Source organism: Bombina bombina, chromosome 2 (genome assembly GCF_027579735.1).
Source record: "Bombina bombina isolate aBomBom1 chromosome 2, aBomBom1.pri, whole genome shotgun sequence".
Classification (NCBI taxonomy): Eukaryota; Metazoa; Chordata; class Amphibia; order Anura; family Bombinatoridae; genus Bombina; species Bombina bombina.
The window spans coordinates 565,963,487-565,986,950 of NC_069500.1; the positions used below are offsets into that span (position 1 = coordinate 565,963,487).

The 23,464-nt window shown below is 41.9% G+C and overlaps 1 protein-coding gene across 1 annotated transcript in view; it reads left to right on the plus strand.

Annotated features, from left to right (window-relative positions):
• GOLM1 (golgi membrane protein 1) overlaps window positions 1-23,464 on the plus strand; it is a 429,996-nt gene that overhangs the window by 67,303 nt on the left and 339,229 nt on the right. The window contains exon 2 of the mRNA XM_053702432.1: window positions 7,550-7,699. Coding sequence (XP_053558407.1) covers window positions 7,571-7,699 — 129 coding nt within the window. The 5' untranslated portion in view covers window positions 7,550-7,570. The remainder of the gene's footprint in view (window positions 1-7,549; window positions 7,700-23,464) is intronic.

The following is a 23,464-nucleotide window of genomic DNA, read 5'->3' on the forward strand; positions in this document are numbered from 1 at the left end:
TCTAATTGTAAATGTCATCTGATATTCTGTTAGTATATAGGGGCCGAATTATCAAGCGTCCCTTGTTTAGATGTTGTGGAGCAGAGTGTCACTGGAGACTGGATTATACTTATTATATATACATTTAAAGAGTCTAATACAGGGCATGAATATCACAGGCCCTAATGTAAGTAGAAAATAGTCCCTGGTGCCTATGAATGTGCCCTGGCCATGTCCCTGAGAAGGAGAGAGTTGCAGGGCCAACAGCAGTGCCTCTTTCCCTGGCGCACAATACACTTCAGAAATGGTGGGAACGCAATTAAGATCTGAACTCCTGACTGCTCTACAGAAAATCTTGCTAGTTGGGTGGGTGGCATTATAGAGTATCCAGAGGGAGCAGTGTAATACTTTCTAACATTTTCTGCTATCCAAAGTTCAAATTAATTGCATAATTTAACATATATTTATTTAATGATAATTTATGTAGTAAACATTGAACATTTTTAATATTAGCTAATTTTAGCTTAATATTGGTTAAAAACTTTAGCCATGTGGCCTGTCAAATAATCCGAATGGTGCACCTATTAAAATGCACGATTACCTCTGTCATCTCCACCGTTATTACCTCTGTCACTTCTACCATCATTACCTCTGTCACCTCCACCATCATTACCTCTGTCACCTCCACCATCATTACCTCTGTCACCTCCACCTTCATTACCTCTGTCACTTCTACCATCATTACCTCTGTCACCTCCACCGTCATTACCTCTGTCACCTCTACCATCATTGCCTCTGTCACTTCTACCATCCTTACCTCTGTCACCTCCACCATAATTACCTCTGTCACTTCTATCATCATTATCTCTGTCACCTCCACCATCATTACCTCTGTCACTTCTATCATCATTATCTCTGTCACCTCCACCATCATTACCTCTGTCACCTCCACCTTCATTACCTCTGTCACCTCTACCATCATTGCCTCTGTCATTTCTACCGTCATTACCTCTGTTGTCTCCACCATCATTACCTCTGTCATTTCTACCATCATTACCTCTGTTACCTCTACTGTCATTACCTCTGTCACCTCTACCATCATTGCCTCTGTCATTTCTACAGTCATTACCTCTGTTGTCTCCACCATCATTACCTCTGTCATTTCTACCATAATTACCTCTGTTACCTCTACTGTCATTACCTCTGTCACCTCTACCATCATTACCTCTGTCATTTCTACCATCATTACCTCTGTTGCCTCCACCATCATTATCTCTTTCATCTCCTCCGTCATTACCTCTGTCACCTCCACTGTCATTACCTCTGTCACCTACACCATCATTATCTCTGTCACCTACACCATCATTATCTCTGTCACTTCCACCATCATTATCATTGTCACCTCCACCGTCATTACCTCTGTTACTTCCACTGTAATCACCTCGGTCACCTCCACCATCATTACCTCTGTTCACTTCCATTGTCATTATCTCTTTCACCTCCAACAGCATTATCTCTGTCACCTCCACTGTCATTACCTCTGTCACCTACACCATCATTATCTCTGTCACCTACACCATCATTATCTCTGTCACTTCCACCATCATTATCTTTGTCACCTCCACCGTCATTACCTCTGTTCACTTCCATTGTCATTATCTCTTTCACCTCCAACAGCATTATCTCTGTCACCTCCACTGTCATTACCTCTGTCACCTACACCATCATTATCTCTGTCACCTACACCATCATTATCTCTGTCACTTCCACCATCATTATCTTTGTCACCTCCACCGTCATTACCTCTGTTCACTTCCATTGTCATTATCTCTTTCACCTCCAACAGCATTATCTCTGTCACCTCCACTGTCATTACCTCTGTCACCTACACCATCATTATCTCTGTCACCTACACCATCATTATCTCTGTCACTTCCACCATCATTATCTTTGTCACCTTCACCGTCATTACCTCTGTTACTTCCACTGTAATCACCTCGGTCACCTCCACCATCATTACCTCTGTTCACTTCCATTGTCATTATCTCTTTCACCTCCAACAGCATTATCTCTGTCACCTCCACCATCATTATCTCTGTCACCTCCACTATCATTACCTATGTCACTTCCACCATCATTATCTAAAGTCACACCAGTGGACACATTGTAGGTGCTGTTGATTAATCAGCCCCTGTCACTGTATTAAACTAGGGCTCCCCAAAAATGCCAAAACAGAGCCATCTCAGCCTGGCTCCAAATGGAACATCCTGCAGATACCAGAAAAGAAAAAACAGTTGAGTGTGATAGGGAAGGAACTCAAAGGAGACTGGTCAGACAGGTAGCTACAACTCAATAAAAGATAACCCTTATTGTGCTTACTTCCTAATTATTCAGTATTTGTTCAAAATTTCTTGGGTGCAACATGTAACAAGAAGATTGATATTGAAGAAGCTCTAAAATAAGTAAATAGTTATATGAAAAATAAATTAAAATGTTTAGGTGTGGATAGATTTCTTACTGATAAAAGGTCTTGTCTTTGTATGCTGTGAGAGGCGACTTTATCTTCAGTGTTTTTTGTAATTTATTTTCTGGAAAAACAGTACAAAGCAATAGCTTTCACCAGTTGAATTTATAACATCTTTACTAAAACTAAAACTTGTATTAATTACCTTATATTGGTGTTTATTGTTGACTTAAACTAAGACATAAAAACATGACAGACTAGTTTGTAGAAATAAAGTTATGAAAAAAGAGCAACAGTAGAATTCTGGAATTGTTTTGCTCTAACTTTTCTCTTGAGGTTTTTTTTTTCTTTTCAGATAGCACATGCAGATAACCAAAAGGACTTTAGATACTGTAGGACAGTGATTTTTAACCTTTTTTTTTGCCGTGGCACACTTTTTTACATTAAAAAATCCTGTGGCACGCCACCATCCCAAAATTTAAAAAAAAATCACACATTGTAGCCTAATACAGCATATATATATATATATATATATATATATATATATATATATATACACATTCACACAAACACACACATACTGTATGTATTGTGCTGTTATGCCATGCCTCCTACAAACTACCCCTGCACTGGGAGTAAAAAACAAGCAAAGTTTAAAAAATATGTCACACTGTTGTCAGTCTGCCGTGGCACACCTGAGGATCTCTCACGGCACACTGTTTGAAAAACACTGCTGTAGGAAACCAAAAAAACACTGCTGTAGGAAACCAAACCCAATCCCAATGTTTTCTAGTAATGTACTTTTTTATTCACTCAAATATCATCTTACAGAATGGTAGTTAAAGTGAAGGTCAATTTTGATGAATTAGTGCCCGGTTTTTAATAATCCTATTAAAAACAAGGGCACTTTAGTATTCATCAAAATTGACATTTCACTCGTTTTCTTCAAAAACTTACCTTACCTTTTAATCCTGGCAGCCGCTCCAGCACTTCCTCCGCCCGTTGCAAGCCGTCTTCGCAGGTCCAAAATGACAAATATGGCTTCCTCCAATCACGGCGTTGCATCAGGCCAAGATTCCCCCAGGGGGGAAGCCATGATTAGAGGAAGCCGGATTCGTCATTTCTGATGTCTGCAGAGGTTTTCGAAGGCCGGGGGAATCGCTGGAGCGGGTGCCAGAATTTAAAGGTAAGTTTTTGAAGAAAACGAGAGAAATGTCAATTTTTATGAATTAAAGTACCCTTGTTTTTAATAGGATTATTAAAAACTGGGCACTAATTCTTCAAAATTGACCTTCACTTTAAAGGCTGCACAATTTGTCCCTATTATGACCTTATACTCTTTTTAGTTGTTATATACTTGTTGCATGTTTTATTTTTTTCTTTGATCTGTAAAATTTACAGTTTCTAAAATTGTTAGTCTGCTTCCTTTTTGGCTTATAGAGTTTACACTATTATAATTTTGATTAGGTGTTCATGAAAAATAATAACTAAAAGAACAAATGGATACAATACAAAATACACTTGGGGGTCAATTTATTATTAGCCGAATTGGGCCAATTCACCCTGTTTCCGTGCGAGCCTTTAGGCTTGCCGGAAGCAGGAGTTAAGAAGCAGTGGTCTATAGACCGCTGCTCCTTAACTCATACGACACCTCTGAAGCTGCGTACAGCAATCCGCCTGACCCTATGCGATCGGGCTGATTAACACCCCCTGCTAGCGGCCAATTGGCAGAGAATCTGCAGGGGGCGGTATTGCAAGAGCAAGAGTATGTATCTGAGTATTATAGCTGCAGTGCTTCTGGACATTTTGTACTTTTTATGAGTGCTGTGTAACAACCAGATTGCCATTGTAGAGACCAGTAGTTCTCAACTCAAATTACCACAAATTATAGCCGAATGTGTCCAGGGCCCGTTAGTCATGTGTGTGTGTGTATATATATATATATATATATATATATATATATATATATATATATATATATATATACAGGTAGCCCTCAGTTTACGCCGGGGTTAGGTTCCAGAAGGAATGGTTGTAAATCGAAACAGTTGTAAATTGAAACCCAGTTTAAAATGTAAGTCAATGGGAAGTGAGGCAGATAGGTTCCAGGCCCCTCTCAAAATTGTCATAAGTAACACCTAATACATTATTTTTAAAGCTTTGAAATGAAGACTTTAACTGCTAAACAGCATTATAAACCTAATAAAATAATCACACAACACAGAATATATAATTAAACTAAGTTAAATGAACAAAAACATTTGCTAAACAGCATTATAAACCTAATAAAATAATCACACAACACAGACTTCACTTGCATTTTTCTGCAAACAGTTCTTTCTATGCATTCCAATCTGGACTGATTTATAGACAGGAAGATCTTGTTCTTTTGAAATCTGCTCGATAGCTCAGGTCTGGTTAAACTGATTAATTTCAGCTTGCTTGGCTTTGCTGCAACACAAGCGGACAGCTCCACCTACTGGTTAGTTTAATAAATGCACTGCTTCTCAATGCTTTTGAATAGCAGTCACATGACTGGAAAAAAAGGTTGTTATTCTGAAACGGTGTAAATTGAACCGTTGTAAAACGAGGGCCACCTGTATATACACATACATACACATATTAATTAAAATACATTGGTGACAGTGGGGTAAGAAAGTATATACTTTCATTGGTATTAGTAGGCTGGTATCACTTACCTGTGGTGTTCAGGTCCAGTCCTGTCTGCTCCTTGTCCCGCTCTGTCCTCCCACTGAACTGCCACTACATGTGCACAGCAAACACACACATGTGCAAAGGCACTCTAACAGGCCTGCCCGGTATTACTTATGCGTGGAGCAGCATGCCTGTGAAAGTGTGCAGCTGTGGTCGGGTTCTCTTCACCCCTGTACGCCCTGCGTGACATCCCCAAGATTATCGCTGCACACTACAGCTAATGTGATTGGCTGTGCACAAGCGGGGGCTGTCATTCGCCCCAGCCAGAAAAGTCAGAGGGGATTGAGATACGCCATATAATGAGGTGAAATGGGTTAAGAAGAAGTGGTCTGATGACCGCTGCTTCTTAACTCTTGGCTGCAAGTTTGCTCATGCGAGCCTGCAGCCGGAACCATGATAAATCTGGGCCTCTGTATAACACCTCTCCCTACTCTCTGGTTCTGTAGTTTGGTTGCTGCACACGCATGCATTCTCTGGCTCTGTTTTTCATATGCTCCTTTTTTATTGTGAGGGAGAGAACCAGAGAGTTGCATTTATTAAAACATTTGTAGTGAGTTTTACTTTTACTGCTGAAGGGCAAGCACTTGCTTTAATAAAATGTACATGCATTTTACTAAGTGAAAACAATTATTGGTACTAAATGATACTGGCCTTCTGAGTGCATTGTGAACCAAGAACAGTTTTATTTCTGTCTCTGTGTAAACTAATAGTACTATACTGATGTGTGTCTAGACGCTAAAGTGTGCTACTATAATGTAGCCTAGAATGCTATTGTGTAAAGCTAGTTGTAATGCATGGTATTACATGATGTGACTGTTATCATGTTTAATGTTGAGGCTTTGGGGTAAATTTATTAAATGCCATGCGTGTACAGCATACACTGTCAGCATTTTTATCATTGCACAAGCTTTTAAAGTGAAATACTTGTGCAATGCCACTCCCTGATCACTAGTGGCCAATCAGCCTATAGCAAGGGCTGTCAATCATCCCGATCGGATGATGATGATTTCAATCAGCCACTTAAAAGGCTGAAATGATGGGCCCCCGAAGCAGCATTCACTGCTTCATAAATGGAGCCCTTTGTCTTTTTTGGGCACTAAATATTGAATATCTCCTGCTTATTTGAAACAAGTAGGTGTTAAATCGTTGTCTTTTTATTATACACGTGTTAATTATGTAATTCTACTGCATTGAGTGGCCCTTAAAATGCATGTCTCTCTCTTAGGGCCCGATGATCTAAAGCTCTTCATTATGGAGAGATGATCTCGTCAGTACTGTGAGGTCCCTGAAAAATAAAAATTGAAAGGCAAATTTTAGCTTGAAAGCTGTTTATCTTGCTATACAGGGATGTGAAGGAGAAACATATATTATAGTATAATGCCACCAAAGATATTTTGTAAGATTTCAGTTTTTAATCATCAGGCCCTTAAAGAGACATAAAAGAAGAAAAACAGTAGTCTCACTAGAAAAGATTTTTCCTTTACTAACTGGCCTGCGTTTCAGACATTAAATAAGATGCCTTAATTATGAAAGTTTACTTTTGACTTCCATGTCCCTTTAAAGGGATACAAAACAGTGCTCCTATAGTGACATAACAAAGCCGATATGCTGAGAAATTAAAGGGGCACTAAACCCAAAAATTTTCTTTTATGATTCAGATAGAGCATGCAATTTTAAGCAACTTTCTAATTTGCTCCTTTTATCAATTTCTCTTTGTTGTCTTGCTATCTTTATTTAAAAAGCAGGAATGTGATGCATAGGAGCCGGCCCATATTTGGTTGAGAACCTGGGTTATGCTTGTTTATTGGTGGGTAAATGTAAGTCTCCAAAAAGCAAGCACTATCCATGGTGCTGAACCTAAAATGGGCTAGCTGCTAAGATTAACATTCCTGCTTTTAAAATAAAGATAGCAAGAGAACGAAGAAAAATTGATATTAGGAGTAAATTAGATGCTCTATCAGAATCACGAAAGACAAAAATTGGGTTCAGTGTCCCTTTAAGTTGCATTTTGCCTCTTCTGAGCATGGGCAATATTCTGACTTCCTGTTTCTCTAGCATTTACTGAACAGTAAACCAGCTCAGGTTGCTTTAGAATACTTATGACATCAAGCTGTATATGCCTCCCTGTCGAGACCTCAGCCCATTTGTGGAGCTGTCACATGAAGTAATGGACTCTGCACAAATGAAGTTATAAAAATAAATAAAATATAAAATCCTTGCTTTATTACAACAATGAAACAGACTGTTCATAAGCCCACAAGAATGCGGGATACTGTTAGTCTCCTTTCTACACTACTCAGACTACCACAATTGCAAAATGTAAAGTCTGTTTGAAAACACTGTGTGCTTGATCGCCCTTATTTTATGACATTTCTTTTTTTTTATCTTTAGGTTTGAGAAGCATCTCTTAGAATGATGGGATTAGGGAACGGCCGCAGGGGAATGAAGTCCCCACCGCTTGTGGTTGCAGTGCTCCTGGCATGTGTTTTTGTTTTGGGAATAAACTACTGGATAACCAGCACCCGATGTGTTGAACTGCAGGTCAGTTTTAAAATGTAGTTTTCTTCATCTACAATATCATTTTTTTTTTAAATCTGCATATGAAACAGCTAGGAGATTGTTTAACATCATACTGGAAAATGTTCACGTGCTAAGTCATTAGAGCATGTAATTTTAGCACTAGCAACCCTGCAAGCCTATGTATTCAACCCACTCAACTGGGTTAAACACAAAGTTAAATTACTCCTCAGGAGCTGCAAAGTACTACTGGTCCTGAGCAGAAAATTACACAGTTATTTTTCTCTTAGAAACAGCAGTTTTCTGTGGCTCCCGAGCAGCACTTTTCTTTAAGCACATAGAGTTTCAAGGCCTCTAGTGCTAAATTTACATGTTCTAACAAATTTGAGCATGTACTTTTTTTCTATTATAATGGCCATTAATAGTGGTCATATATAAAAAAAACTTTAGTATGTAGAGGTGAAATATACAAACACTGTAGGAGACTTCAAGAATGGGATCATTATAAGGCAATCCTTATTACTTAACTAATTAAGGGTTCCTGGTATTTTGAAACCAGTTAAACAGTTAACACTTACTGTAAACCCTGAAACACAAGTTGTTAGGCCTAAAGAGACCTCCCATATAAAGAAGTCTACACAAAAAAACCACACAAGGCTCTAAATATATCAGTAGTAATAGGGACCTTACCACAACAGATGTGAGTTTAAACACTAATACAAATATTACAAATTCTGTTGAAGATAAGAATGCATTAGAACAGGTTTTTTTACAAACCCCCAGACAAAGTAGGGATAGGAACAGAGAAACAAGACAGGTACCCTTTGAGGGGTCAAAAAACCTCATCCAAAATACCAATAAACAGTAATGTTATTAGTTTGTCTAGTATTCAACTGACAGCTATTCAACATAAAGTACTTAGTCTTGGTTTAAATTATGCACCAACATGTAGATTTAACTTGTTTAATACAATGCTTGACATTAATAAATTGATAAGAAATATAACTCTACACAAGCATTTTTTACAATAATGTGGATCAATTGAGTACTGACTTTAAAACCTCTACTGAATGTAATACTACTAGTACACTAGATGTACCCTTTGATTTCAAAGAATCCTGTGATGTACAAATCTTGAATTCTTTGGCAATTGCCTCCTCACAGACAGATTCACAAACTACTATCAATAGCTTCAATGGCTTTAGAAAAAACTCTGAATTTTACCCAATACAGAGCAAGGGTCCAATTTTAGAGACCTTTTATGAAAAAGTTGAAAGGGACCTAACACAGCTAGCTATCTCAAAAGACAACACACACAATATGACATACAAAGAGAAGCAGGCAGTTCAAGAACTAAAAGCCAATAAAAACATACTGATAAGTAAAGCAGATAAGGGAGGATCTGTAGTGGTGCTTGACAGAAACACAGAAGCATTGAGACAATTAAATAATGTTGATAACTATTTACACTTAACCTCTGACCCTACTAAGTCTTATCAGAGGGAAATGAAATCCCTTCTTGATGATGGTCTAGAAGAAGGCTTCTTTGACTTCGCTACATATGAATACCTATTAATTGAACATCCAGTGGTCTCCATTTCTCTTGTAAGGTGTATCCAGTCCACGGATCATCCATTACTTGTGGGATATTCACCTTCCCAACAGGAAGCTGCAAGAGGATCACCCACAGCAGAGCTGTCTATATAGCTCCTCCCCTAACTGCCATTCCCAGTCATTCTCTTGCAGCTCTCGACAAGATAGGAAGTAGCTAGAGAGATGTGGGGAATTTATGTAGTTTATCTTCAATCAAAAGTTTATTATTTTCAAATGGTACCGGAGTTGTACTGTTTTAGCCTCAGGCAGAAAGTTGAAGAAGAGTCTGCCTGTGGTTTTTGATAATCTTAGCAGCTTGTAACTAAGATCCATTGCTGTTCTCACACATAACTGAAGAGATGAGGTAACTTCAGCTGGGGGAATTGCGCGCAGGGTCTCCTGCTATGAGGTATGTGCAGTTTAAATTTTTCTAGAGAAATGAATATGCTAGAAAATGCTGTTAATACCGGATTTATTTATGGTAAGCCTGATTACAGTGATTTAATAACGACTAGTATCATGCTTGCTGTAAAAGGTAATATTCTTATTACTTTCTCACATTACTGAAAATAAGATAACGTTTGCTGGAAGTGTTTAAACGTTTTTTTTCTACATATTGGTGATAAAACTTTATTGGGGCCCAGTTTTTTCCACATGGCTGGCTAGATTTTGCCTAGGGATAGTTTTTTATGGCCCTCTCACTGTGAGTACAGGTTGGGAGGGGCCTAATTTCAGGCCTAAATCGTGCAGTAGTTTTTGCAGCTTGAGACTTCCAGCTTCCCTGAAGGAGTCCCCTGAACACTTAGGACCTCTACAAAGGGTTTTTGTGCCTTCAAAAGTCGTTGTATGGACAGGTAGGGCCACAGCAGAGCTGTGGCAGTTTGTTGTGACTGTTAAACATTTATATCGGTTTTTTTTTATCCGGTTTTGAAACTAAGGGGTTAATCATCCATTTGCAAGTGGGTGCAATGCTCTGTTACTCTATTATACACACTGTAAAAATTTCATAAGATTTACTGCTTTTTATCACTGTTTTTCAATTTCTGACAAAATTTGTTTCTCTTAAAGGCACAGTACCGTTTTTATTTTTTGCTTGTTTACATTTATCAAAGTGTTTTCCAAGCTTGCTGGTCTCATTGCTAGTCTGTTTAAACATGTCTGACATAGAGGAAACTCCTTGTTCATTATGTTTAGAAGCCATTGTGGAACCCCCTCTTAGAATGTGTACCAAATGTACTGATTTTACTTTAAGTTATAAAGATCATATTCTGTCTTTAAAAGATTTATCACCAGAGGAAATTGACAAGGGGGAAGTTATGCCGACTAACTCGCCCCACGTGTCAGAACCTTTGACTCCCGCTCAAGTGGCGCCAAGTACATCTAGCGCGCCCATGGCGTTTACTTTACAAGACATGGTGGCAGTTATGGATCATACCCTTACAGCGGTATTGTCCAAACTACCAGGGTTACAAGGAAAGCGAGACAGCTCTGGGACTAGAAAAAATACAGAGCTCTCTGACGCTTTAGTACCTATGTCTGATATCCCCTCACAATATGCAGAAGCTGAGGCAGGAGAGCTTCTTTCTGTGGGTGATTTTTCTGACTCAGGGAAGATGCTTCAACCTGATTCTGATATGTCTACATTTAAATTTAAGCTTGTACACCTCCGCGTGTTGCTCAGGGAGGTTTTAGCTACTCTGGATGACTGTGACACCATTATAGTGCCAGAGAAATTGTGTAGATTGGATAAATACTATGCAGTGCCTGTTTACACTGATGTTTTTCCAATACCTAAAAGGTTTTCAGAAATTATTACTAAGGAATGGGATAGACCAGGTGTACCGTTCTCTCCCCCTCCTATTTTTAAGAAAATGTTTCCAATAGATGCCGCTACACGGGACTTATGGCAAACGGTCCCTAAGGTGGAGGGAGCAGTTTCTACCCTATCTAAGCGTACAACTATTCCCGTCGAGGACAGTTGTGCTTTCCTAGATCCAACGGATAAAAAGTTAGAGGGTTACCTTAAGAAAATGTTTATTCAACAAGGTTTTATTCTCCAGCCTCGTGCATGCATTGCTCCGGTCACTGCTGCTGCGGCCTTCTGGTTTGAGTCTCTGGAAGAGGCCTTACAGGTAGAAACTCCATTGGATGATATACTTGACAAGCTTAAAGCGCTTAAGCTAGCCAATTCATTTGTTTCTGACGCCGTTGTTCATTTAACCAAACTAACGGCTAAGAACTCAGGTTTTGCTATACAGGCGCGTAGGGCGCTATGGCTTAAATCCTGGTCAGCTGACGTTACTTCAAAGTCTAAGCTCCTCAACATTCCCTTCAAGGGGCAGACCCTATTCGGGCCTGGACTGAAGGAGATCATTTCTGATATTACTGGAGGAAAAGGTCATGCCCTTCCTCAGGATAGGTCTAATAAATTAAGGACCAAACAAACTAATTTTCGTGCCTTTCGAAACTTTAAGACGAGAGCGGCATCAACTCCCTCTAATGCAAAACAAGAGGGAAATTTCTCCAACATAGGTGTGTCCGGTCCACGGCGTCATCCTTACTTGTGGGATATTCTCCTCCCCAACAGGAAATGGCAAAGAGCCCAGCAAAGCTGGTCACATGATCCCTCCTAGGCTCCGCCTACCCCAGTCATTCTCTTTGCCGTTGTACAGGCAACATCTCCACGGAGATGGCTTAGAGTTTTTTAGTGTTTAACTGTAGTTTTTATTATTCAATCAAGAGTTTGTTATTTTGAAATAGTGCTGGTATGTACTATTTACTCAGAAACAGAAAAGAGATGAAGATTTCTGTTTGTATGAGGAAAATGATTTTAGCAACCGTAACTAAAATCCATGGCTGTTCCACACAGGACTGTTGAGAGCTACTAACTTCAGTTGGGGGAACAGTATGCAGTCTCTTGCTGCTTGAGGTATGACACATTCTAACAAGACGATGTAATGCTGGAAGCTGTCATTTTCCCTATGGGATCCGGTAAGCCATGTTTATTACGATCATAAATAAGGGCTTCACAAGGGCTTATTAAGACTGTAGACTTTTCTGGGCTAAATCGATTCATTATTAACACATATTTAGCCTTGAGGAATCATTTTATCTGGGTATTTTGATATAAGAATATCGGCAGGCACTGTATTAGGCACCTTATTCCTTAGGGGCTTTCCCAAAGCATAAGCAGAGCCTCATTTTCGCGCCGGTGTGGCGCACTTGTTTTTGAGAGGCATAGCATGCAGTCGCATGTGTGTGGAGCTCTGATACTTAGAAAAGACTTTCTGAAGGCGTCATTTGGTATCGTATTCCCCTTTGGGCTTGGTTGGGTCTCAGCAAAGCAGATACCAGGGACTGTAAAGGGGTTAAAGCTTAAAACGGCTCCGGTTCCGTTATTTTAAGGGTTAAAGCTTCCAAATTTGGTGTGCAATACTTTTAAGGCTTTAAGACACTGTGGTGAAAATTTGGTGAATTTTGTACAATTCCTTCATGTTTTTTCGCAATTGCAGTAATAAAGTGTGTTCAGTTTAAAATTTAAAGTGACAGTAACGGTTTTATTTTAAAACGTTTTTTGTACTTTGTTATCAAGTTTATGCCTGTTTAACATGTCTGAACTACCAGATAGACTGTGTTCTGAATGTGGGGAAGCCAGAATTCCTATTCATTTAAATAAATGTGATTTATGTGATAATGACAATGATGCCCAAGATGATTCCTCAAGTGAGGGGAGTAAGCATGGTACTGCATCATTCCCTCCTTCGTCTACACGAGTCTTGCCCACTCAGGAGGCCCCTAGTACATCTAGCGCGCCAATACTCCTTACTATGCAACAATTAACGGCTGTAATGGATAATTCTGTCAAAAACATTTTAGCCCAAATGAACACTTGTCAGCGTAAGCGCGGCTGCTCTGTTTTAGATACTGAAGAGCATGGCAACGCTGATACTAATATCTCTGAAGGGCCCCTAACCCAGTCTGATGGGGCCAGGGAGGTTTTGTCTGAGGGAGAAATTACTGATTCAGGGAACATTTCTCAACAGGCTGAACCTGATGTGATTGCATTTAAATTTAAGTTGGAACATCTCCGCATTCTGCTTAAGGAGGTATTATCCACTCTGGATGATTGTGACAAGTTGGTCATCCCAGAGAAGCTATGTAAAATGGACAAGTTCCTAGAGGTGCCGGGGCTCCCAGAAGCTTTTCCTATACCCAAGCGGGTGGCGGACATTGTTAATAAGGAATGGGAAAGGCCCGGTATTCCTTTCGTCCCTCCCCCCATATTTAAAAAATTGTTTCCTTTGGTCGACCCCAGAAAGGACTTATGGCAGACAGTCCCCAAGGTCGAGGGAGCGGTTTCCACTTTAAACAAACGCACCACTATACCCATAGAGGATAGTTGTGCCTTCAAAGATCCTATGGATAAGAAATTAGAAGGTTTGCTTAAAAAGATGTTTGTTCAGCAGGGTTACCTTCTACAACCAATTGCATGCATTGTCCCTGTCGCTACAGCCGCATGTTTCTGGTTCGATGAGCTGATAAAGGCGGTCGATAGTGATTCTCCTCCTTATGAGGAGATTATGGACAGAATCAATGCTCTCAAATTGGCTAATTCTTTCACCCTAGACGCCACTTTGCAATTGGCTAGGTTAGCGGCTAAGAATTCTGGGTTTGCTATTGTGGCGCGCAGAGCGCTTTGGTTGAAATCTTGGTCGGCTGATGCGTCTTCCAAGAACAAGCTACTTAACATTCCTTTCAAGGGGAAAACGCTGTTTGGCCCCGACTTGAAAGAGATTATCTCTGATATCACTGGGGGTAAGGGCCACGCCCTTCCTCAGGATCGGCCTTTCAAGGCAAAAAATAAACCTAATTTTCGTCCCTTTCGTAGAAACGGACCAGCCCGAGGTGCTACGTCCTCTAAGCAAGAGGGTAATACTTCTCAAGCCAAGCCAGCTTGGAGACCAATGCAAGGCTGGAACAAGGGAAAGCAGGCCAAGAAACCTGCCGCTGCTACCAAGACTGCATGAAATGTTGGCCCCCGATCCGGGACCGGATCTGGTGGGGGGCAGACTCTCTCTCTTCGCTCAGGCTTGGGCAAGAGATGTTCTGGATCCTTGGGCGCTAGAAATAGTCTCCCAAGGTTATCTTCTGGAATTCAAGGGACTTCCCCCAAGGGGGAGGTTCCACAGGTCTCAGTTGTCTTCAGACCACATAAAAAGACAGGCATTCTTACATTGTGTAGAAGACCTGTTAAAAATGGGAGTGATTCATCCTGTTCCATTAAGAGAACAAGGGATGGGGTTCTACTCCAATCTGTTCATAGTTCCCAAAAAAGAGGGAACGTTCAGACCAATCTTAGATCTCAAGATCTTAAACAAGTTTCTCAAGGTTCCATCGTTCAAGATGGAAACCATTCGAACTATTATTCCTTCCATCCAGGAAGGTCAATTCATGACCACGGTGGATTTAAAGGATGCGTATCTACATATTCCTATCCACAAGGAACATCATCGGTTCCTAAGGTTCGCATTCCTGGACAAGCATTACCAGTTCGTGGCGCTTCCTTTCGGATTAGCCACTGCTCCAAGGATTTTCACAAAGGTACTAGGGTCCCTTCTAGCTGTGCTAAGACCAAGGGGCATTGCTGTAGTACCTTACTTGGACGACATTCTGATTCAAGCGTCGTCCCTTCCTCAAGCAAAGGCTCACACGGACATCGTCCTGGCCTTTCTCAGATCTCACGGATGGAAAGTGAACGTGGAAAAGAGTTCTCTATCTCCGTCAACAAGGGTTCCCTTCTTGGGAACAATAATAGACTCCTTAGAAATGAGGATATTTCTGACAGAGGCCAGAAAATCAAAGCTTCTAGACTCTTGTCGGATACTTCATTCCGTTCCTCTTCCTTCCATAGCTCAGTGCATGGAAGTGATCGGGTTGATGGTAGCGGCTATGGACATAGTTCCTTTTGCGCGCATTCATCTAAGACCATTACAACTGTGCATGCTCAGTCAGTGGAATGGGGATTATACAGACTTGTCTCCGAAGATACAAGTAAATCAGAGGACCAGAGACTCACTCCGTTGGTGGCTGTCCCTGGACAACCTGTCACAAGGGATGACATTCCGCAGACCAGAGTGGGTCATTGTCACGACCGACGCCAGTCTGATGGGCTGGGGCGCGGTCTGGGGATCCCTGAAAGCTCAGGGTCTTTGGTCTCGGGAAGAATCTCTTCTACCGATAAATATTCTGGAACTGAGAGCGATATTCAATGCTCTCAAGGCTTGGCCTCAGCTAGCGAGGGCCAAGTTCATACGGTTTCAATCAGACAACATGACAACTGTTGCGTACATCAACCATCAGGGGGGAACAAGGAGTTCCCTAGCGATGGAAGAAGTGACCAAAATCATTCTATGGGCGGAGTCTCACTCCTGCCACCTGTCCGCTATCCATATCCCAGGAGTGGAAAATTGGGAAGCGGATTTTCTGAGTCGTCAGACATTGCATCCGGGGGAGTGGGAACTCCATCCGGAAATCTTTGCCCAAGTCACTCAGCTGTGGGGCATTCCAGACATGGATCTGATGGCCTCTCGTCAGAACTTCAAAGTTCCTTGCTACGGGTCCAGATCCAGGGATCCCAAGGCGGCTCTAGTGGATGCACTAGTAGCACCTTGGACCTTCAAACTAGCTTATGTGTTCCCGCCGTTCCCTCTCATCCCCAGGCTGGTAGCCAGGATCAATCAGGAGAGGGCGTCGGTGATCTTGATAGCTCCTGCGTGGCCACGCAGGACTTGGTATGCAGATCTGGTGAATATGTCATCGGCTCCACCTTGGAAGCTACCTTTGAGACGAGACCTTCTTGTTCAGGGTCCGTTCGAACATCCGAACCTGGTTTCACTCCAGCTGACTGCTTGGAGATTGAACGCTTGATCTTATCGAAGCGAGGGTTCTCAGATTCTGTTATCGATACTCTTGTTCAGGCCAGAAAGCCTGTAACTAGAAAGATTTACCACAAAATTTGGAAAAAATATATCTGTTGGTGTGAATCTAAAGGGTTCCCTTGGGACAAGGTTAAGATTCCTAAGATTCTATCCTTCCTTCAAGAAGGATTGGAAAAGGGATTATCTGCAAGTTCCCTGAAGGGACAGATTTCTGCCTTGTCTGTGTTACTTCACAAAAAGCTGGCAGCTGTGCCAGATGTTCAAGCCTTTGTTCAGGCTCTGGTTAGAATTAAGCCTGTTTACAAACCTTTGACTCCTCCTTGGAGTCTCAATTTAGTTCTTTCAGTTCTTCAGGGGGTTCCGTTTGAACCCTTACATTCCGTTGATATTAAGTTATTATCTTGGAAAGTTTTGTTTTTGGTTGCAATCTCTTCTGCTAGAAGAGTTTCAGAATTATCTGCTCTGCAGTGTTCTCCTCCTTATCTGGTGTTCCATGCAGATAAGGTGGTTTTACGTACTAAACCTGGTTTTCTTCCAAAAGTTGTTTCTAACAAAAACATTAACCAGGAGATTATCGTACCTTCTCTGTGTCCGAAACCAGTTTCAAAGAAGGAACGTTTGTTGCACAATTTGGATGTTGTTCGCGCTCTAAAATTCTATTTAGATGCTACAAAGGATTTTAGACAAACATCTTCCTTGTTTGTTGTTTATTCTGGGAAAAGGAGAGGTCAAAAAGCAACTTCTACCTCTCTCTCTTTTTGGATTAAAAGCATCATCAGATTGGCTTACGAGACTGCCGGACGGCAGCCTCCCGAAAGAATCACAGCTCATTCCACTAGGGCTGTGGCTTCCACATGGGCCTTCAAGAACGAGGCTTCTGTTGATCAGATATGTAGGGCAGCGACTTGGTCTTCACTGCACACTTTTACCAAATTTTACAAGTTTGATACTTTTGCTTCTTCTGAGGCTATTTTTGGGAGAAAGGTTTTGCAAGCCGTGGTGCCTTCCATTTAGGTGACCTGATTTGCTCCCTCCCTTCATCCGTGTCCTAAAGCTTTGGTATTGGTTCCCACAAGTAAGGATGACGCCGTGGACCGGACACACCTATGTTGGAGAAAACAGAATTTATGTTTACCTGATAAATTACTTTCTCCAACGGTGTGTCCGGTCCACGGCCCGCCCTGGTTTTTTTAATCAGGTCTGATAATTTATTTTCTTTAACTACAGTCACCACGGTACCATATGGTTTCTCCTATGCTAATATTCCTCCTTAACGTCGGTCGAATGACTGGGGTAGGCGGAGCCTAGGAGGGATCATGTGACCAGCTTTGCTGGGCTCTTTGCCATTTCCTGTTGGGGAGGAGAATATCCCACAAGTAAGGATGACGCCGTGGACCGGACACACCGTTGGAGAAAGTAATTTATCAGGTAAACATAAATTCTGTTTTTGCCCAGTCCAAGCCGGTCTGGAGACCTAACCAGGCCTGGAACAAAGGTAAGCAGGCCAAGAAGCCTGCTGCTGCCTCTAAGACAGCATGAAAGATCAGCCCCCGATCCGGTAACAGATCTAGTAGGGGGCAGACTTTCTCTCTTCGCCCAGGCTTGGGCAAGAGATGTCCAGGATCCCTGGGCGTTGGAAATTGTGTCCCAGGGATATCTTTTGGACTTCAAAGCTTCTTCCCCAAAAGGAAGATTTCACCTCTCACAATTATCTGCAGACCAGATAAAGAGAGAGGCATTCTTACATAACCTCCTAGTTATGGGAATGATCCACCCAGTTCCAAAGGAGGAACAGGGGCAAGGCTTCTATTCAAATCTCTTTGTGGTTCCCAAGAAAGAGGGAACCTTCAGACCAATCTTAGATCTTAAGATCCTAAACAAATTTCTCAGGGTCCCATCTTTCAAGATGGAGACTATTCGAACCATCCTACCTATGATCCAGGAGGGTCAATACATGACTACCGTGGACTTAAAGGATGCTTATCTTCACATTCCGATAAACAAAGATCATCATCGGTTTCTCAGGTTCTCCTTCCTAGACAGGCATTACCAGTTTGTGGCTCTTCCCTTTGGGTTAGCTACGGCACCAAGAATCTTTATGAAGGTTCTGGGGTCACTTCTGGCGGTCCTAAGGCCGCGGGGCATAGCAGTAGCCCCTTACTTAGACGACATTCTGATACAGGCGTCGAATTTCCAAATTGCCAAGTCCCATACGGACATTGTTCTGGCATTCCTGAGGTCTCATGGGTGGAAAGTGAACGAAAAGAAGAGTTCTCTATCCCCTCTCACAAGAGTTTCCTTCCTGGGAACTCTGATAGATTCTGTAGAAATGAGGATTTACCTGACAGAGGACAGGTTGTCAAAACATCTAAATTCCTGCCGTGTTCTTTATTATACTTCTCGCCCTTCGGTGGCTCAGTGTATGGAAGTAATCGGCTTAATGGTAGCGGCAATGGACATAGTTCCGTTTGCCCGCCTACATCTCAGACCGCTGCAACTCTGCATGCTCAGTCAGTGGAATGGGGATTACACAGATTTGTCCCCTCTACTAAATCTGGACCAAGAGACCAGGTATTCTCTTCTCTGGTGGCTATCTCGGGTCCATCTGTCCAAAGGTATGACCTTCCGCAGGCCAGATTGGACAATAGTAACAACAGATGCCAGCCTTCTGGGCTGGGGTGCAGTCTGGAACTCTCTGAAGGCTCAGGGGTCGTGGACTCAGGAGGAGGCACTCCTTCCAATAAACATTCTGGAACTAAGAGCGATATTCAATGCTCTTCAGGCTTGGCCTCAGCTTGGCCTCAGCTAGCGGCAGTGAGGTTCATCAGATTTCAGTCGGACAACATCACGACTGTAGCTTACATCAACCATCAAGGGGGAACAAGGAGTTCCCTAGCGATGTTGGAGGTTTCAAAGATAATTCAATGGGCAAAGATTCACTCTTGCCATCTATCAGCTATCCATATCCCAGGAGTAGAGAACTGGGAGGCAGATTTTCTAAGTCGTCAGACTTTTCATCCGGGGGAGTGGGAGCTCCATCCGGAGGTGTTTGCACAGTTGATTCAACGTTGGGGCAAACCAGAACTGGATCTCATGGCGTCACGCCAGAACGCCAAGCTTCCTTGTTACGGATCCAGGTCCAGGGATCCCAAGGCAGCGCTGATAGATGCTCTAGCAGCGCCTTGGTCCTTCAACCTGGCTTATGTGTTTCCACCGTTTCCTCTGTTCCCTCGTCTGATTGCCAAGATCAAACAGGAGAGAGCATCGGTAATTTTGATACAGGTCCAGATCAAGGGATCCTCAAGCAGTACTGATAGATGCTCTAGCAGTACTGTGGTCGTTCAACCTGGCTTATGTGTTTCCTCCCTTTCCTCTCCTTCCTCGTCTGATTGCTAGAATCAAACAGAAGAGGGCTTAGGTAATTTTGATAGCACCTGCGTGGCCACGTAGGACTTGGTATGCAGATCTGGTGGACATGTCATTCTTTCCACCATGGACTCTGCCTCTGAGGCAGGACCTTCTACTTCAGGGTCCTTTCAACCATCCAAATCTAATTTCTCTGCGGCTGACTGCTTGGAGATTGAACGCTTGATTTTATCAAAGCGTGGTTTCTCCGAGTCGGTCATTGATACCTTAATACAGGCATGAAAGCCTGTCACCAGGAAAATCTATCATAAGATATGGTGTAAATATCTTCATTGCTGTGAATCCAAGGGTTACTCATGGAGTAAGGTCAGGATTCCTAGGATATTATCTTTTCTCCAAAAAGGATTGGAGAAGGGTTTGTCAGCTAGTTCCTTAAAAGGACAGATTTCTGCTCTGTCTATTCTTTTGCACAAACGTCTGGCTGAGGTTCCAGACGTGCAGACGTTTTGTCAGGCTTTAGTCAGAATCAAGCCTGTGTTTAAACCTGTTGCTCCGCCTTGGAGTTCCCTCGTCTGATTGCCAAGATCAAACAGGAGAGAGCATCAGTAATTTTGATACGGGTCCAGATCAAGGGATCCTCAAGCAGTACTGATAGATGCTCTAGCAGTACTGTGGTCGTTCAACCTGGCTTATGTGTTTCCTCCTTTTCCTCTCCTTCCTCGTCTGATTGCTAGAATCAAACAGGAGAGGGCTTAGGTAATTTTGATAGCACCTGCGTGGCCACGTAGGACTTGGTATGCAGATCTGGTGGACATGTCATCCTTTCCACCATGGACTCTGCCTCTGAGGCAGGACCTTCTACTTCAGGGTCCTTTCAACCATCCAAATCTAATTTCTCTGCGGCTGACTGCTTGGAGATTCAACGCTTGATTTTATCAAAGCGTGGTTTCTCCGAGTCGGTCATTGATACCTTAATACAGGCGCGAAAGCCTGTCACCAGGAAAATCTATCATAAGATATGGTGTAAATATCTTCATTGGTGTGAATCCAAGGGTTACTCATGGAGTAAGGTCAGGATTTCTAGGATATTATCTTTTCTCCAAGAAGGATTGGAGAAGGGTTTGTCAGCTAGTTCCTTAAAAGGACAGATTTCTGCTCTTTCTATTCTTTTGCACAAACGTCTGGCTGAGGTTCCAGACGTGCAGGCGTTTTGTCAGGCTTTAGTCAGAATCAAGCCTGTGTTTAAACCTGTTGCTCCGCCTTGGAGTTTAAATTTAGTTCTTAAGGTTCTTCAAGGGGTTCCGTTTGAACCTTTGCATTCCATAGATATTAAGCTCTTATCCTGGAAGGTTCTGTTTTTAGTATCTATCTCCTCGGCTCGAAGAGTTTCGGAGTTATCTGCTTTACAATGTGATTCCCCTTATCTAATTTTTCATGCAGATAAGGTAGTGTTACGTACCAAACCTGTTTTTTTACCTAAAAATATCAATCAGGAGATTGTTGTACCGTCACTGTGTCCTAATCCTTCTTCAAAGAAGGAACGTCTTTTACACAATCTTGACGTGGTTCGTGCTTTAAAGTTTTATTTACAAGCTACTAAAGATTTTCGTCAAACATCTGCATTGTTTGTTGTCTACTCTGGACAGAGGAGAGGCCAAAATGCTTCGGCAACCTCTCTTTCTTTTTGGCTAAGGAGTATAATACGCTTAGCTTATGAGACTGCTGGCCAGCAGCCTCCTGAAAGGATTACAGCTCATTCTACTAGAGCGGTAGCTTCCACATGGGTTTTTAAAAATGAGGCTTCTGTTGAACAGATTTGTAAGGTGGCGACTTGGTCTTCACTTCATACTTTTTCAAAGTTCTATAAATTTGATACTTTTGCTTCTTCGGAGGCTATTTTTGGGAGAAAGGTCTTGCAGGCAGTGGTGCCTTCCGTTTAAGCGCCTGCCTTGTCCCTCCCTTCATCCGTGTCCTATAGCTTTGGTATTGGTATCCCACAAGTAATGGATGATCCGTGGACTGGATACACCTTACAAGAGAAAACATAATTTATGCTTACCTGATAAATTTATTTCTCTTGTGGTGTATCCAGTCCACGGCCCGCCCTGTCATTTTAAGGCAGGTGTTTTTTATTTTTAAACTACAGTCACCACTGCACCCTATAGTTTCTCCTTTCTCTTGCTTGTCTTCGGTCGAATGACTGGTAATGGCAGTTAGGGGAGGAGCTATATAGACAGCTCTGCTGTGGGTGATCCTCTTGCAGCTTCCTGTTGGGAAGGTGAATATCCCACAAGTAATGGATGATCCGTGGACTGGATACACCACAAGAGAAATAAATTTATCAGGTAAGCATAAATTATGTTTTTTCACTTATTCCCCAAGGTACACAAATCCATCGCTAATGTACAAGGACGGCCAATAGTGAGTGGCATAGGGTCTATGTTTGAACATCTTTCACAATGGCTTGATGCCATATTGAATCCCTTTGTCTTGTCACTGCTTAGTTACTTGAGAGATACAAAGCATGTGATAAAGCTAATGGAAACTGTGCCCTGGGATAAAGAAAAATACATGTGGGTGACAGTGGACGTCGCTGCTTTATATTCGTCAATCCCCCACAATGAGGAATTGAAGGCTGTTGAGTTTTTTCTAGCAAGTTTTTCAAACTACAGCAAGGAATTCAGAGACTTTGTACTGAGAGCAGTGAGAGCAGTGAGGTTCATGCTCACCCACAACTATTTTAAATTTGAAGGTGAATTCTACCTCCAGAGATGTGGGACAGCAATGGGGGCAAAATAGGAAACCAATTACGAAAAATTCCCTTCTACATGCCACTAGTTGCCACCCTAAACATGTTCCCTTCGCAGTGGTGAAGGGTCAACTAATAAGGGTCAAAAGGAATTGTACGCTGGGCACTACTTACAAAGCACAAAGTAAGGCTATGAGGATACGCCTACAACAAAGAGGTTACTCCAAACATACTATAGACAGAGCACAACGGCAGGTAGATCAGATAGATAGAGACTTCTAGTTAATAAAACTAAAGAAAACAGCAAAGTCTCTCAAGTTACTTTTGTAACTGATTACAGCACAGACTACAATGCAATATGTAATAAAGTAAAAAAGCATTTCTCCAACATAGGTGTGTCCGGTCCACGGCGTCATCCTTACTTGTGGGATATTCTCTTCCCCAACAGGAAATGGCAAAGAGCCCAGCAAAGCTGGTCACATGATCCCTCCTAGGCTCCGCCTACCCTAGTCATTCTCTTTGCCGTTGTACAGGCAACATCTCCACGGAGATGGCTTAGAGTTTTTTAGTGTTTAACTGTAGTTTTTATTATTCAATCAAGAGTTTGTTATTTTAAAATAGTGCTGGTATGTACTATTTACTCTGAAACAGAAAAGAGATGAAGATTTCTGTTTGTAAGAGGAAAATGATTTTAGCAACTGTTACTAAAATCGATGGCTGTTCCACACAGGACTGTTGAGAGGAATTAACTTCAGTTGGGGGAACAGTGAGCAGACTTTTGCTGCTTGAGGTATGACACATTCTAACAAGACGATGTAATGCTGGAAGCTGTCATTTTCCCTATGGGATCCGGTAAGCCATTTTTATTACAGAGTAAATAAGGGCTTCACAAGGGCTTGTTAAGACTGTAGACATTTTCTGGGCTAAATCGCTTCATATATAACATATTTAGCCTTGAGGAATCATTTAATATGGGTATTTTTGTAAAATAATATCGGCAGGCACTGTTTTAGACACCTTATTCTCTAGGGGCTTTCCCTAATCATAGGCAGAGCCTCATTTTCGCGCCGGTATTGCGCACTTGTTTTTGAGAAGCATGACATGCAGTCGCATGTGTGAGGAGCTCTGATACATAAAATCCCC